This window comes from Oncorhynchus mykiss, chromosome 18, assembly GCF_013265735.2.
Source record: "Oncorhynchus mykiss isolate Arlee chromosome 18, USDA_OmykA_1.1, whole genome shotgun sequence".
In the NCBI taxonomy this organism is placed as follows: Eukaryota; Metazoa; Chordata; class Actinopteri; order Salmoniformes; family Salmonidae; genus Oncorhynchus; species Oncorhynchus mykiss.
Genome location: NC_048582.1, coordinates 40,318,996 through 40,333,006, shown reverse-complemented (window position 1 = coordinate 40,333,006; position 14,011 = coordinate 40,318,996). Strand labels below are relative to the sequence as shown.

Here is a 14,011-nt window from a genome sequence, read left to right as displayed (position 1 = left end):
TTAGGGTCAGGACGGAGCAAAGGGAGAGAGAGGAGAGGACGGTGAACAAGGACAAGCTGTAGGTGGCCTCGTACTCCAGCGTCTATTTCATTTCCTTCCTTCGCTGTTGCTATAGTTACGACATGGGCTCTTCTCCAGGACTCTCCTTCACCAAGTGCTTTGATGAATTTGATGTTACTGGGTCATACATTGTCTGTTCAACGATCGCTCCTGTGCGAAATGGCTCCCTGCAGCAATTCAAGAGTAGTGCTTGTAATGTCGAGCACATCCTCTTAAGATGTTCCCAGAGTTTAGGGGACATTGTGGCCATAAGCATGCAAATCCACAAATCTAAACCACCTCAGTTCAAGCCCGTGATAAGTGTATTTTCCATCTTGAAGCACCTGTTGAAACATAAGATGGCACTGCGAGGTTAAAGTTCATGTCCTCCCTGGCAGATCGCCCTTAAGGCCCGTCGAGAATGTAGATTATTATGCAACTTCAAAAAAACAGCTACCCGTGTGTATATTTAGGTTCAGTTCTTTATAGTTAATATTGACCCCTTGCAGGTCACTGAAGTGTTCTAATCATACTCTCTGCTGTAGGGATCTCCTGGACCCACTGGTGAGAACGGGCCTCCTGGAGGACCAGGAAAGAGGGTAAGGTCGTTCACCCGCACCAGGCCACACCGCAACTATCATCCACAGTCATATCTGTTGGTTTTCAATGTGTTATGTTTGATAGATGCTACAGGTGGCCTATAACCAATCATAGAAACGTCATGACGTTGATAATATTACACATCGCTTCTTTCCCAGGGTCTTGCTGGAACGAGAGGACCAGAGGGACGACAGGGAGAGAAGGGAACTAAGGTAAGAGTTCAAAGGTCATCGTTCAGTGTGTTGGCACTGGCAGTTAACCCTGTGGATCGTTATCTATCCTAGTGAGTCACAGGCCATGCCAGACAGACCTGAAACCAAATGTACATAGCTCTCTCTGCTGTCAATGTGTGATGGGGTTTTTTCTCTCTCTTTTTTTCCAGGGAGATCCAGGTGCCAACGGACCTCCAGGAAAGACAGGCCCCGTCGGACCTCAGGGTCAACCAGGAAAACCAGGAACTGAGGGTCTGAGAGGACTCCCTGGATCAGTGGTGAGGGAGATGAGCCCACTCTTCCATGGACAGACTAGGCTATTCAGTCTGTGGTTCAGTCTACTGCTCTAGAGTCTGTCTGTCTGTCTGTCTCTGTTTGTCTGTCTGCCAGTCTGTCTGCCAGTCTGTCTGCCAGTCTGTCTGCCAGTCTGTCTGCCAGTCTGTCTGCCAGTCTGTCTGCCAGTTTGCTCTATAGGGCCTAATTTAGGCTCCTCACTACTACCATGAGCTTAACCCCAGTGTAACGGAGCTGTTTGATGTGTTTGTCACTAACTTGCTTCTGATGATCTCTTCAAGGGCGAGCAGGGTTCTCCGGGCCTTTCCGGCCAGAAGGGACCTCCCGGACCGCTGGTGAGATAAGACACTGATATGTACATTAATATATCTATAATAGATTGTATCTTCCACACTGTGTTGATATTTTGGCATACAGGGCTATATTGATGCTTCAAGTGAATATACTCACATCCTTACTCTGTAAAGCTGCAGTACCATCTCACTCAATTCAATTCAATTCAAGGGCTTTATTGGCATGGGAAACATGTGTTAACATTGCCAAAGCAAGTGAGATAGATAATATATAAAGTGAATATATAAAGTGAAATAAACAATAAAAATTAACAGTAAACATTACACATATACATTACACATTATATATACAGTGTTTTAACAATGTACAAATGGTAAAGGACACAAGATAAAATAAATAAGCATAAATATGGGTTGTATTTACAATGGTGTGTGTTCTTCACTGGTTGCCCTTTTCTCGTGGCAACAGGTCACAAATCTTGCTGCTGTGATCACTCTCTCTCTATCTCTCTCTCTCTCTCTTCAAGGGACCGCCAGGTTTGCCAGGACTGCGCGGCGAGGGCGGTGACAAGGGAGAGAAGGGCCACTCGGGTCTGATTGGTCTGATTGGGCCCACCGGAGAGCAGGGAGAGAAGGGAGACAGGGGACTGCCAGGGCCACAGGGGACACACGGATCCAAGGGAGAGACTGTGAGTGACACCTGTCTCTCCTTAGCTGACATTATAGAGCTTTGAAAGAAAGGTCGCTGGTTCGAATCCCGAGCCGACTAGGTCCAAAATCTGTCGATGTGGCCTTGAGCAAGGCACTTAGCCCTAATTGCTCCTCTATGTCACTCTAAGAGCGTCTGCTAAATGACTCAAATGTAAAGATACTGTATATTTTCTCTAAGGATACACACACACACACACACACACACACACACACACACACACACACACACTGGAAATAATGTTATTCTGTCAGTATGTCACATCCCTATTGAACATGTCTGATCACGCTTTCCATAGCCGATGTGAGCAAGACCTTTAAACAGATCAACATTCACAAGGCCGCGGGGCCATACGGATTACCAGGGCTTGTACTCAGAGCATGCACGGACCAACTGTCAAGTCGCTTCACTGACATTTTCACCCTCTCCCTGACCGAGTCTGTAATACCCACGTTTTAAGCAGACCAACATAGTCCCTGCGCCCAAGAATGCAAAGGTAACCTGCCTAAATGACTACCGCCCCGTAGCATTCACGACGGTAGCCATGAAGTGCTTTGAAAGGCTGGTTATGGCTCACATCAACACCATCATCCCGGAAACCCTAGACTCCCTCTAATTCGCATACCGCCTCAACAGATCCACAGATGACGCAATCTCAATCGCACTCCACACTGCCCTTTCCCACCTGGATAAAATGAACACCTATGTGAGAATGCTGCTCATTGACTACAGCTCAACGTTCAACACCATAGTGCCCACAAAGCTCATCACTAAGGTAAGGACCCTGGGACTAAACACCTCCTTGTGTAACTGGATCCTGGACTTCCTGACGGGCCACCCACAAGTGGGGCGGCACACAATTGGGCCAGCGTCGTCCGGATTAGAGTTTGGCCAGGGTAGGCTGTCATTGTAAATAAGAATTTGTTCTTAACTGACTTGCCTAGTTAAATAACGGTTAAGTAAAATAAATAAATAAAAATGTGGTAAAGATAGGCAACAACACATCTGCCACGCTGATTCTCAACACGGGGGCCCCTCGGGAGTGCGTGCTCAGTCCCCTCCTGTACTCCCTGTTCACCCACGACTGCGTGGCCAGGCACGACACCAACACCATTAAGTTTGCTCTGATCTGATCTGGGACTACAGGAAAAGGAGGGCCGAACAGGCCCCCATTAACATTGACAGAGCTGAGGTGGAGCGGGTCAAATGTTTAAAGTTCCTTGGTGTCCACATCATCAACAAACTATCATGGTCCAAACACACCAAGACAGTCGTGAAGCGGGCACGACAACACCTATTCCCCCTCAGGAGACTGAAAATATTTGACATGGGTCCTCAGACCCTCAAAAAGTTCTACAGCTGCACCATCGAGAGCAACCTGACCGGTTGCATCTCCGCCTGGTGTGGCAACTGCTCGGCATCCGGCTGTAATGCGCTACAGGGGGTATTGCGTATGGCCTAGTACATCACTGGGGCCAAGCCTCCTGCCATCCAGGACCTATATACCAGGCGGTGTCAGAAGAAGGATAAAAAAATATCAAAGACTCCAGTCACCCAAGTCATGGACTGTTCTCTCTGCTACCGCACGGCATGCAGTACCAGAGCACCAAGTCTAGGTCCAAAATGCTCCTTAACAGCTTCTACCCCCAAGCCATAAGACTGCTGAACAATGAATCAAATGGCCACCGGGACTATTTACATTGACCCCCACCCCACTTTGTTTTTACACTGCTGCTACTCGCTGTTATTATCAATACATAGTCACTACCCCTAGCCTACATGTACAAATTACCTCGACTAACCAGTACCGCCGCACATTTACGGTACCGGTACCCCCTGCATATAGCCTCCTTATTGTTATGTAATTATGTAATTATATTATGTTACTTGTTTTATTTTACTTTTAGTTTATTTAGTCAATACTTTCTTAACTATATTTCTTGATCTGCATTGTTGGTTAAGGGCTTGTAAGTAAGCATTTCACGGTAAGGTTCGGCTCAATTGCCAAACAAAATTGGATTTGATTTGTATTCTATGTCACCCTTCAACAACAGTTTAATGCTGATGAATTTGTTGTGTGTTGACTGTGTTTTTAGGGTGTTTCTGGAGGCACTGGGCCCATCGGTCCTGGTGGCCCTGCTGGTATGCCCGTGAGTACAGGTTCTACATCCTGGTTCTTTCATCAGTATATCATGTAACATCCTCTATTAACACTGTGGTATTCTTAAAACAGAACCTGTAACATAGGAAGATGTCAGCATTTATGTATCCATGCCTTTTATACTTTACATAACTCTGTTATGTCACTAGTAGTTACATTCTCCTTTTTTCAATGCTTTTATAACGGTGGTATAATGGTAATACTTATATTCTATTGAATGATAATCATTAATTTCCTGTTCCTCTTCCACAGGGTCCCGAAGGTGTGAAGGGAGCTAAGGGTGCTACAGTGAGTAGAACCCCTTCCTCAAACACTCTTTGTAGTGTACTATCTGCTTCAATATTATAATGCGTATTGAGTCCCATGTGCAGCGTATTGAGTCCTGTGTGCAGCGTATTGAGTCCCGTGTGCAGCGTATTGAGTCCCGTGTGCCGCGTATTGAGTCCCATGTGCAGCGTATTGAGTCCCTTGTGCAGTGTATTGAGTCCCATGTGCAGCGTATTGAGTCCCGTGTGCAGTGTATTGAGTCCCATGTGCAGCGTATTGAGTCCCGTGTGCAGCGTATTGAGTCCCGTGTGCAGCGTATTGAGTCCCATGTGCAGTGTATTGAGTCCCATGTGCAGCGTATTGAGTCCCGTGTGCAGCGTATTGAGTCCCGTGTGCAGCGTATTGAGTCCCATGTGCAGCGTATTGAGTCCCATGTGCAGCGTATTGAGTCCCATGTGCCGCGTATTGAGTCCCATGTGCAGCGTATTGAGTCCCATGTGCCGCGTATTGAGTCCCATGTGCAGCGTATTGAGTCCCGTGTGCAGCGTATTGAGTCCCGTGTGCAGCGTATTGAGTCCCATGTGCAGCGTATTGAGTCCCGTGTGCAGCGTATTGAGTCCCGTGTGCAGCGTATTGAGTCCCATGTGCAGCGTATTGAGTCCCATGTGCAGCGTATTGAGTCCCATGTGCCGCGTATTGAGTCCCGTGTGCAGCGTATTGAGTCCCATGTGCCGCATATTGAGTCCCGTGTGCCATGTATTGAGTCTCGTGTGCCGCGTATTGAGTCCCTTGTGCTGTGTATTGAGTCCCGTGTGCAGTGAATTGATTCCCGTGTGCCGTGTATTGAGTCCCGTGTGCCGTGTATGGAGTGCCGTGCATGGAGTCCCATGTGCCGTGTATTGAGTCCCGTGTGCAGTGTATTGAGTCCTGTGTGCCGTGTATGGAGTCCCATGTGTAGTGTATTGAGTCCCGTGTGCCGTGTATGGAGTCCCGTGTGCGGTGTATTGAGTCCCATGTGTAGTGTATTGTGTCCCATGTGCAGTGTATTGAGTCCCGTGTGCAGTGTATTGAGTCCCGTGTGCCGTGTATGGAGTCCCGTGTGCAGTGTATTGAGTCCCGTGTGCAGTGTATTGAGTCCCGTGTGCAGTGTATTGAGTCCCATGTGCCGTGTATGGAGTCCCATGTGCCACGTATTGAGTCCCGTGTGTGGAGTATTGAGTCCCATGTGCAGTGTATTGAGTCCCGTGTGCCGTGTATGGAGTCCCATGTGCCGTGTATGGAGTCCCGTGTACAGTGTATTGAGTCCCGTGTGCAGTGTATTGAGTCCCGTGTGCAGTGTATTGAGTCCCATGTGCCGTGTATGGAGTCCCATGTGCCGCGTATTGAGTCCCGTGTGTGGAGTATTGAGTCCCATGTGCAGTGTATTGAGTCCAGTGTGCTGTGTATGGAGTCCCATGTGTCGCGTATTGAGTCCCGTGTGCAGTGTATTGAGTCCCGTGTGCAGTGTATTGAGTCCCGTGTGCAGTGTATTGAGTCCCGTGTGCCGTGTATTGAGTCCCGTGTGCCACGTATTAAATCCCTTGTGCAGCGTATTGAGTCCCATGTGCAGTGTATTGAGTCCCGTGTGCAGTGTATTGAGTCCCGTGTGCAGTGTATTGAGTCCCGTGTGCAGTGTATTGAGTCCCGTGTGCAGTGTATTGAGTCCCATGTGCAGTGTATTGAGTCCCGTGTGCAGTGTTTTGAGTCCCGTGTGCAGTGTATTGAGTCCCGTGTGCAGTGTATTGAGTCCCGTGTGCCGTGTATGGAGTCCCGTGTGCCGTGTATGGAGTCCCGTGTGCCGTGTATGGAGTCCCGTGTGCCGTGTATGGAGTCCCGTGTGCCGTGTATGGAGTCCCGTGTGCCGTGTATGGAGTCCCGTGTGCCGTGTATGGAGTCCCGTGTGCCGTGTATGGAGTCCCGTGTGCCGTGTATGGAGTCCCGTGTGCAGTGTATTGAGTCCCGTGTGCCGTGTATGGAGTCCCGTGTGCCGTGTATGGAGTCCCGTGTGCGGTGTATTGAGTCCCGTGTGCGGTGTATTGAGTCCCGTGTGCGGTGTATTGAGTCCCGTGTGCGGTGTATTGAGTCCCGTGTGCGGTGTATTGAGTCCCGTGTGCGGTGTATTGAGTCCCGTGTGCGGTGTATGGAGTCCCGTGTGCCGTGTATGGAGTCCCGTGTGCCGTGTATGGAGTCCCGTGTGCCGTGTATGGAGTCCCGTGTGCGGTGTATTGAGTCCCGTGTGCGGTGTATTGAGTCCCGTGTGCGGTGTATTGAGTCCCGTGTGCGGTGTATTGAGTCCCGTGTGCGGTGTATTGAGTCCCGTGTGCGGTGTATTGAGTCCCGTGTGCGGTGTATTGAGTCCCGTGTGCGGTGTATTGAGTCCCGTGCGGTGTATTGAGTCCCGTGTGTGGTGTATTGAGTACTGTGTGCGGTGTATTGAGTCCCGTGTGCGGTGTATTGAGTCCCGTGTGCGGTGTATTGAGTCCCGCGTGCAGCGTATTGAGTCCCGCGTGCAGCGTATTGAGTCCCGTGTGCAGCGTATTGAGTCCCGTGTGCAGCGTATTGAGTCCCGTGTGCAGCGTATTGAGTCCCGTGTGCAGCGTATTGAGTCCCTTGTGGAGTGTATTGAGTCCCGTGTGCTGTGTATTGAGTCCCGTGTGCGGTGTATTGAGTCCCGTGTGCGGTGTATTGAGTCCCGTGTGCGGTGTATTGAGTCCCGTGTGCGGTGTATTGAGTCCCGTGTGCGGTGTATTGAGTCCCGTGTGTGGTGTATTGAGTACTGTGTGCGGTGTATTGAGTCCCGTGTGCGGTGTATTGAGTCCCGTGTGCGGTGTATTGAGTCCCGTGTGCGGTGTATTGAGTCCCGTGTGCGGTGTATTGAGTTCCGTGTGCAGCGTATTGAGTCCCTTGTGCAGCGTATTGAGTTCCGTGTGCGGTGTATTGTTTAATCTCTAATGCCTCCTGTTTCTGTGTTCCAGGGAGGAGCTGGTCCCAAGGGAGAGAAGGGTGTCTCAGGACCCCCCGGACCTCCAGTGAGTACCCATCCTTTGCGTAATCGGTTTATTCCATGAAACCAATTAAATACTTGGATTTTACACCCATTTTTCAGTTTCGTCCAGTCTAGATCTATGTGCAGTTGCTTACATCATTTTAGAGCATAACATCTATCTGCAGTATCTACATCTATCTGCAGTATCTACATCTATCTACATCTATCTGCATTCGGAAAGTATTCAGACCCCTTGACTTTTTCCACATTTTGTTACGTTACAGCCTTCTTCTAAAATGTATTAAATTGTTTTTTTTCCCCTCATCAATTTACACACAATACCCCATAATGACAAAATAAAAGAAAATATATCACATTTATTTTGTTGAAGAACCTTTGGCAGCTATTACAGCCTCGAGTATTCTTGGGTATGATGCTACAAGCTTGGCACACCAGTATTTGGGGAGTTTCACCCATTCTTCTCCGCAGATCCTCTCAAGCTCTGTTAGGTTGGATGGGGAGTGTTGCTGCACAGCTGTCTCTCCAGAGATCTTTGATCGGGTTCTGGCTCTGGCTGGGCCACTCAAGGATATTCAGAGACTTGTCCCCAAATCAGTCCTGCATTGTCTTGGCTGTGTGTTTAGGTTTGTTGTCCTGTTGGAAGGTGAACCTTCACCCCAGTCTGAGGCCCTGAGCGCTCTGGAACAGGTTTTTATCAAGGATCTCTCTGTGCTTTGCTCTATTCATCTTTCCCTCAATCCTGACTGGTCTTCCAGGTCCTGCCACTGAAAAACATCCCCACAGTATGATGCTGCCACCACCATGCTTCACCGTAGGGATAGTGCCAGGTTTCCTCCAGACATGACGCTTGGCATTCAGGCCAAAGAGTTCAATCTTGGTTTCATCCGACCAGAGAATCTTGTTTCTCATGGTCTGAGAGTCCTTTAAGTGCCTTTTGGCAAACTCAAAGCAGGTTGTCATGTGCGTTTTACTGAGGAGTGACTTCCGTCTGGCCATTCTACCATAAAGGCCTGATTGGTTGAGTGCTGCAGAGATGGTTGTCCTTCTGGAAGGTTCTCCCATCTCTACAGAGGAACTCTGGAGCTCTGTCAGATTGACCATCGGGTTCTTGGTCACCTCCCTGATGAAGGCCCTTCTCCCCCGATTGCTCAGTTTGGCCGGGCTGCCAGTTCTGGGAAGAGTCTTGGTGGTTCAAAACCTCTTCCAATTAAGAATGATGGAGGCCACTGTGTTCTTGGGGAGCTTCAATGCTGCAGAAATGTTTTGGTACCCTTCCCCAGATCTGTGCCTCGACACAATCCTGTCTCGGAGCTCGACGGACAATTCTTTCGACCTCATGGCTTGGTATATGCTCTGACATGCACCTGAGCTCAATGTTGAGTCTCATAGCAAAGGGCCTGAATACTTATGCAAATAAGGTATTTCTTTTTTTTTTTTTGTACATTTACAAACATTTCTACAAACCTGTTTTTGCTTTGTCAATGTGGGTTATTGTGTGTAGATTGATGGGTGGGGGGGAATGATTTAAGCCATTTTAGAACAAGGCTGTAACGCAACAAAATGTGGAAGAAGTCAAGGGATCTGAATACTTTCTGAATGCACTGTACGTGTATTCAAAGTTTTCAGTTCAAACATAAATAAGTTCATTGTTTCATAAACCTATAAATCTCATTAATCATTATCAACCAATAATAATCTTTCTCTGTGATCCTCCTCCAATCAGGGTCCTCCAGGCGAAGTCATCCAGCCAATGCCCATCCAAATCTCCAAGAAGTCCAAGCGCTCCATCGACGCCAGCCGGATGCTGTCTGAGACAGACGCAGAGTCGGCTGCAGCCGACGCCACCGGCACAGAGTTCCTGACAGGCAGTGAGGGCATGGAGGAGATCTTCGGCTCACTGAACTCGCTGAGACAGGAGATTGAGACCATGCGCTTCCCTCTGGGCACCAAGGACAGCCCCGCACGCACCTGCCAGGACCTCAAACTCAGCCAGCCAGAGCTCAAGGACGGTACGACGCTTTCAGGCGTAAAACTATTCACAAAAAAATTTGTCAATTCTGACTTTACACTGGTATTTTTTTTTAGAGACAGAGGAACTCTTACAAAGACATTTGAGGTTCACTTTTAACTAAAGTCTACGGGCCCGGGCTGGGTTTCTACTAAGCTAATATACACAATTGTTTTAAAAATCTATCTGCAATATTAAAGCTCATCACCCCCTAAAAAAAAAAAAAGCATTTTGAATTTCTTGGTGTTTAAATCGTGCCTTATCTCTCTGCTCCCCCCTGTAGGAGAGTACTGGATCGACCCCAACCAGGGTTGCTCTCGCGACTCTCTCAAGGTGTTCTGCAACTTCACCGCTGGTGGGGAGACGTGTCTGTACCCCAGCAAGAGCGTGGACACGGTGAGAAGAGAGACTGAGCTCATCAGTCAATCATGTACACACTAACTCTACCCTGAAGGAGCTGTGTTTAAACATCTACACATCTCATTGTCTCTATTTCTCTCCTAGGTTAAGCTCAACTCTTGGACCACGGAGAAACCGGGCTCCTGGTACAGTGAGTTTGCAACTGGCAGCAAGGTTAGTATGGGTTCATCACACCACTGTGCAGAATCCCAGGGGGACATTCATTATGGTCCATATGTGTGTAATGTTTGACCTGGTTATCAACAAATGCGTGAAGATAAAGGTCAATCAGAAAAATGATCAATGCATTATCATAACGCTCCGTCGATAAGGAAAGTGTTTATTATGTCAGGTGGACATATCCAACTCTCTGCTTATAATAGAGTTCACCTCTACCAGCTTCGTCAGAGTTTATATCTCATGGGATATCTTCTTCCCCCCCCCCCCCCCCAGCTTTCGTACGTGGACTCTAATGGCGAGCCGATCGGCGTGGTCCAGTTGGGCTTCCTGCGGTTGCTGAGTGTCCAGGCCCGCCAGAATTTCACCTATCACTGCCACCGCTCTGTGGCCTGGGCCGACCGCACTGCCAATAACGGCCACAAGAGGGCACTGCACTTCCAGGGCGCCAACGATGAGGACCTCAGCTACGAGACCAGCCCATACATCAAGGCCCTGGTCGACGGCTGCTCTGTGAGTCTTATTGAATTGGTTTATTTAAACAGCGTGGTTCACTCAGTAACAATTGGCAGTGTTTTTCAGGGAGTCATGGGAACCAAAAGTAATCTCTCTAGCTTACTCACCTCTCTAAGAAACCTGAGATTTTATAGGGTGTCTGGGGGTATACCCCCCCTTATTTTATTTTTTTAAAGGAACATTTGTCAGAATTCTCTAAATGTTGCTCTATTTTCAATCTGATGTAGGCTAATTTAATATTTTTCATCAGCAGTCAATAAGAACAAATGCCCATACAAAAAGTATTACAATGGAACTATATTTTTTCCATTACACACAATAAAAGTGAAGTATCAAATCCTAGGCAGATACCCTTGCCTCAGATGTAGTGATCTCACCCGTCTCTCTGTTTCTGTCTGTCTGCAGTATCGTAAGGGCTTCGACAGGACAGTGGTGGAGGTGAACACGCCCCAGGTGGAGCAGCTTCCTCTGCGGGACCTCAAGATCACAGACTTTGGGGAGAGCAACCAGAAATTTGGCTTTGAAGTGGGACCTGTCTGTTTCATGGGCTAACACACCGTATAGAGAAATGAGAAACACAAACACATATAGAATATACACTTACAATGATGCACACACACACACACTCTGTCATACACACACACTCTGTCACATACACACTCATGCACTTAACACAAACATTGACACAATTGCATAGACATGGCAATATACAGTACATGCCCAGTAATTTGTCAGGATATCAAGCACACACACACACACATACACACACACACACATATATACACACACATATATACACACACATACACACACACACACACATATATACACACACACACACACACACACACACACACACACACACACACACACACACACACACACACACACACACACACACACACACACACACACACACACACACAGTTGTGAAACGGACATGCACTCACTCAAGTGTATGCCCAGGGGAAAACATCTCCCAAATAGAAATGGACGACAAGAGAAAAGTAGAACGCAAACATTCTCGCGAAGAGGAGACCAAAGATCGATTGCAAGAATGAGAGATGGCGTTCAGACCGTCAACAGAATAAAACAGTGTTCTTTTCCAACGAACAGCTGGGTCAAAGACCCGTCTCCTCCTTCCGTACACGCCAGAGCCCCCTGTCGCGGACCCCCCCTCTCACTCCTCTCTCCTTCCCGCTGTCTCTCTACCGAGTTGTCTCAGCCACTCTACCTCTCTGCTTCGCCCTCACCACACACTTGTACCTCTCCTGCATCCAAGCCCCACCCCATCCTACGCCTCATTTTCCGCCTCGCCGCATTAAGGGGACACCAACGAAGGAACGGGAGTTCCACGAAGGCCTGACGGTTCAGAGACGACCAGGAAAGTCTACTGTACGTCCATGTTGTCTAGCTAAGTGAATTTTCTCCATCTCCACCAGTGAAATTCTATACCAAAGAAACCAACTATACCAGCCTAACATGACAGTTACACTAAATCAGGTCAAATATAATGCAGGCGGATGAGTCGAAACTTTAAGGTGCTTTGTGGAGATGGAAGCAGATCTGTGACATCTCTAGCTTTACCGCGGCTCTAACCTTAAGGTGTGACTATGAGCAGCCCTTTACTCAATACTGTAGTAATATAGTCCTAACAGCAACGTACTGTCTCTGAGCTGCATGGCTGTTTATTTTGGGGCCAGTAATGTTGCATGCAATGGGACGGAAGGGTGTCTATGCCTTCTCCAAGGCCCAATGAATCAAAAGCCATGAACCTTGTAAATTGTACTGAACGTGACGTGTGGAACATTTATTTGTAATCAATGTTACAACTGTCACAGACAGTCCAGAACTGTAGTTCCTAGACAAGCGAATGGGCCAGAATGCCATCAAACCAGTCTAGTACTTACAGGTCTGGAATTTCATTGCTGTTTCATGTATAACACAGGGTTACATACCAGGATTTGTGACATTCCGTCTCTTTTCAAGCAGGGAAGGTATCAGGGTTAAATATGTATATGAGCTGAATAGATGACGACCAAACGTTCTCTCTTACAGCGGTGAATAAATGCTTGCTTTCAAAAAACTGTGGCACGGTGCTAATTATACCAAAGCGTTAATATATTCAGCGTGAATAATTCAAGTTTTTTCTCCATCACAGCCGCACGATGTCGTCACCAGTTCTCCTACTGGAAATGTGCAATCGAATCCATTTGTACAGACATAGTGATATTCTATTGTATTTATTGAAAACAAAACAGGGTGCTTCAAACAACGACAAAACCAAATATGACAGTCGAATGTGGTATTTCATTTTGTATTTATTTCCTGTAGTTCTCACTTGGCAGTCTTAAAACAATTAAATACATATTAAACTAACAATAAACCGAGTTATCTGTACACCCCCCCTTTGGTCTATGAATGTCAACAGTTCTGGTGGGGGTGGGGGGGAGAACATATGTGGCCATATCTCATTGTAACCATTTAGCATTCATCGACTGTACTGTGCTGTTATGATTGCTTCTACTCTAATGATTAAATGGTGACTCTCCATTGCGGTTTGCCACTGCTTGGCTGAGCTGTGCTGCAGGAGTATGGCGAGGGCGACAGACACCAGGATTCTACGGTTGTGAGAATACAGCGGGCAGGGGACAGCTAGCGGGAGGGATGGAAGATTCTAGCAACCACGTGGACAAATATTACAAAGATTTTGTTTCGAAGTGATGTAATGTGGCTATGGGGTTGTATATCATTATGGGTATTTTGGTTTGTGTGTTTTGGTTCGTTTTCCTTTTGACATTGCAGAGAAGGGGGGGGATTGACAAACTAAAACCTGAGGTGATTCGCGAGAGAAAATTACATCGATAGTTTGTTGTTGTTAAAGACAAACAAATATTTCAACAAAATATGGTGCTGAAAAGACAAAAAGTATTATTTTATAATGTAAGTAATTTTAAATGTTTTGTTTCTGTAATATATCATCTTTTTAAAAATAGCTTCTTGACTCCCTTGTGTTTTTTTCCTCGTCCCCTCCGTTTCATCCTCTCTCAACTGGCTGGTGTTGCATGTTACCCAGAGCTACACTATAGCTAGTCATTATTTTATTTCTCTCTTCATTCTGCATACAGCAGCTCAGACAGCTGAATATAACCACATCATTCACAATCTCCAGTGAACTGACCACCAGAATCAGTCAGATCCCAACCTTATTTCCACTAGATCACCTCACCAGCCCCCCCCCCCCCCCCCCAACTTCTAGTGTTTACACCTGTTTGGTTCTGATCTATGGC

The 14,011-nt window shown here is 47.3% G+C and overlaps 1 protein-coding gene across 6 annotated transcripts in view; it reads left to right on the top strand.

The window, feature by feature from the left end:
* LOC110496231 (collagen alpha-1(XI) chain) overlaps nucleotides 1-13,962 on the top strand; it is a 50,134-nt gene extending 36,172 nt beyond the window's left edge. For all 6 annotated transcript variants that reach the window (XM_036952790.1, XM_036952791.1, XM_036952789.1 and 3 more), the window contains 14 exons: nucleotides 5-58; nucleotides 585-638; nucleotides 798-851; nucleotides 1,022-1,129; nucleotides 1,427-1,480; nucleotides 1,966-2,127; nucleotides 4,244-4,297; nucleotides 4,561-4,596; nucleotides 7,590-7,643; nucleotides 9,345-9,630; nucleotides 9,913-10,025; nucleotides 10,134-10,202; nucleotides 10,482-10,718; nucleotides 11,127-13,962. In XM_036952790.1, the coding sequence (XP_036808685.1) occupies nucleotides 5-58; nucleotides 585-638; nucleotides 798-851; nucleotides 1,022-1,129; nucleotides 1,427-1,480; nucleotides 1,966-2,127; nucleotides 4,244-4,297; nucleotides 4,561-4,596; nucleotides 7,590-7,643; nucleotides 9,345-9,630; nucleotides 9,913-10,025; nucleotides 10,134-10,202; nucleotides 10,482-10,718; nucleotides 11,127-11,273 (1,482 nt within the window). In that variant the 3' untranslated portion in view covers nucleotides 11,274-13,962. The remainder of the gene's footprint in view (nucleotides 1-4; nucleotides 59-584; nucleotides 639-797; nucleotides 852-1,021; nucleotides 1,130-1,426; nucleotides 1,481-1,965; nucleotides 2,128-4,243; nucleotides 4,298-4,560; nucleotides 4,597-7,589; nucleotides 7,644-9,344; nucleotides 9,631-9,912; nucleotides 10,026-10,133; nucleotides 10,203-10,481; nucleotides 10,719-11,126) is intronic.
* Nucleotides 13,963-14,011: the final 49 nt, after the last annotated feature.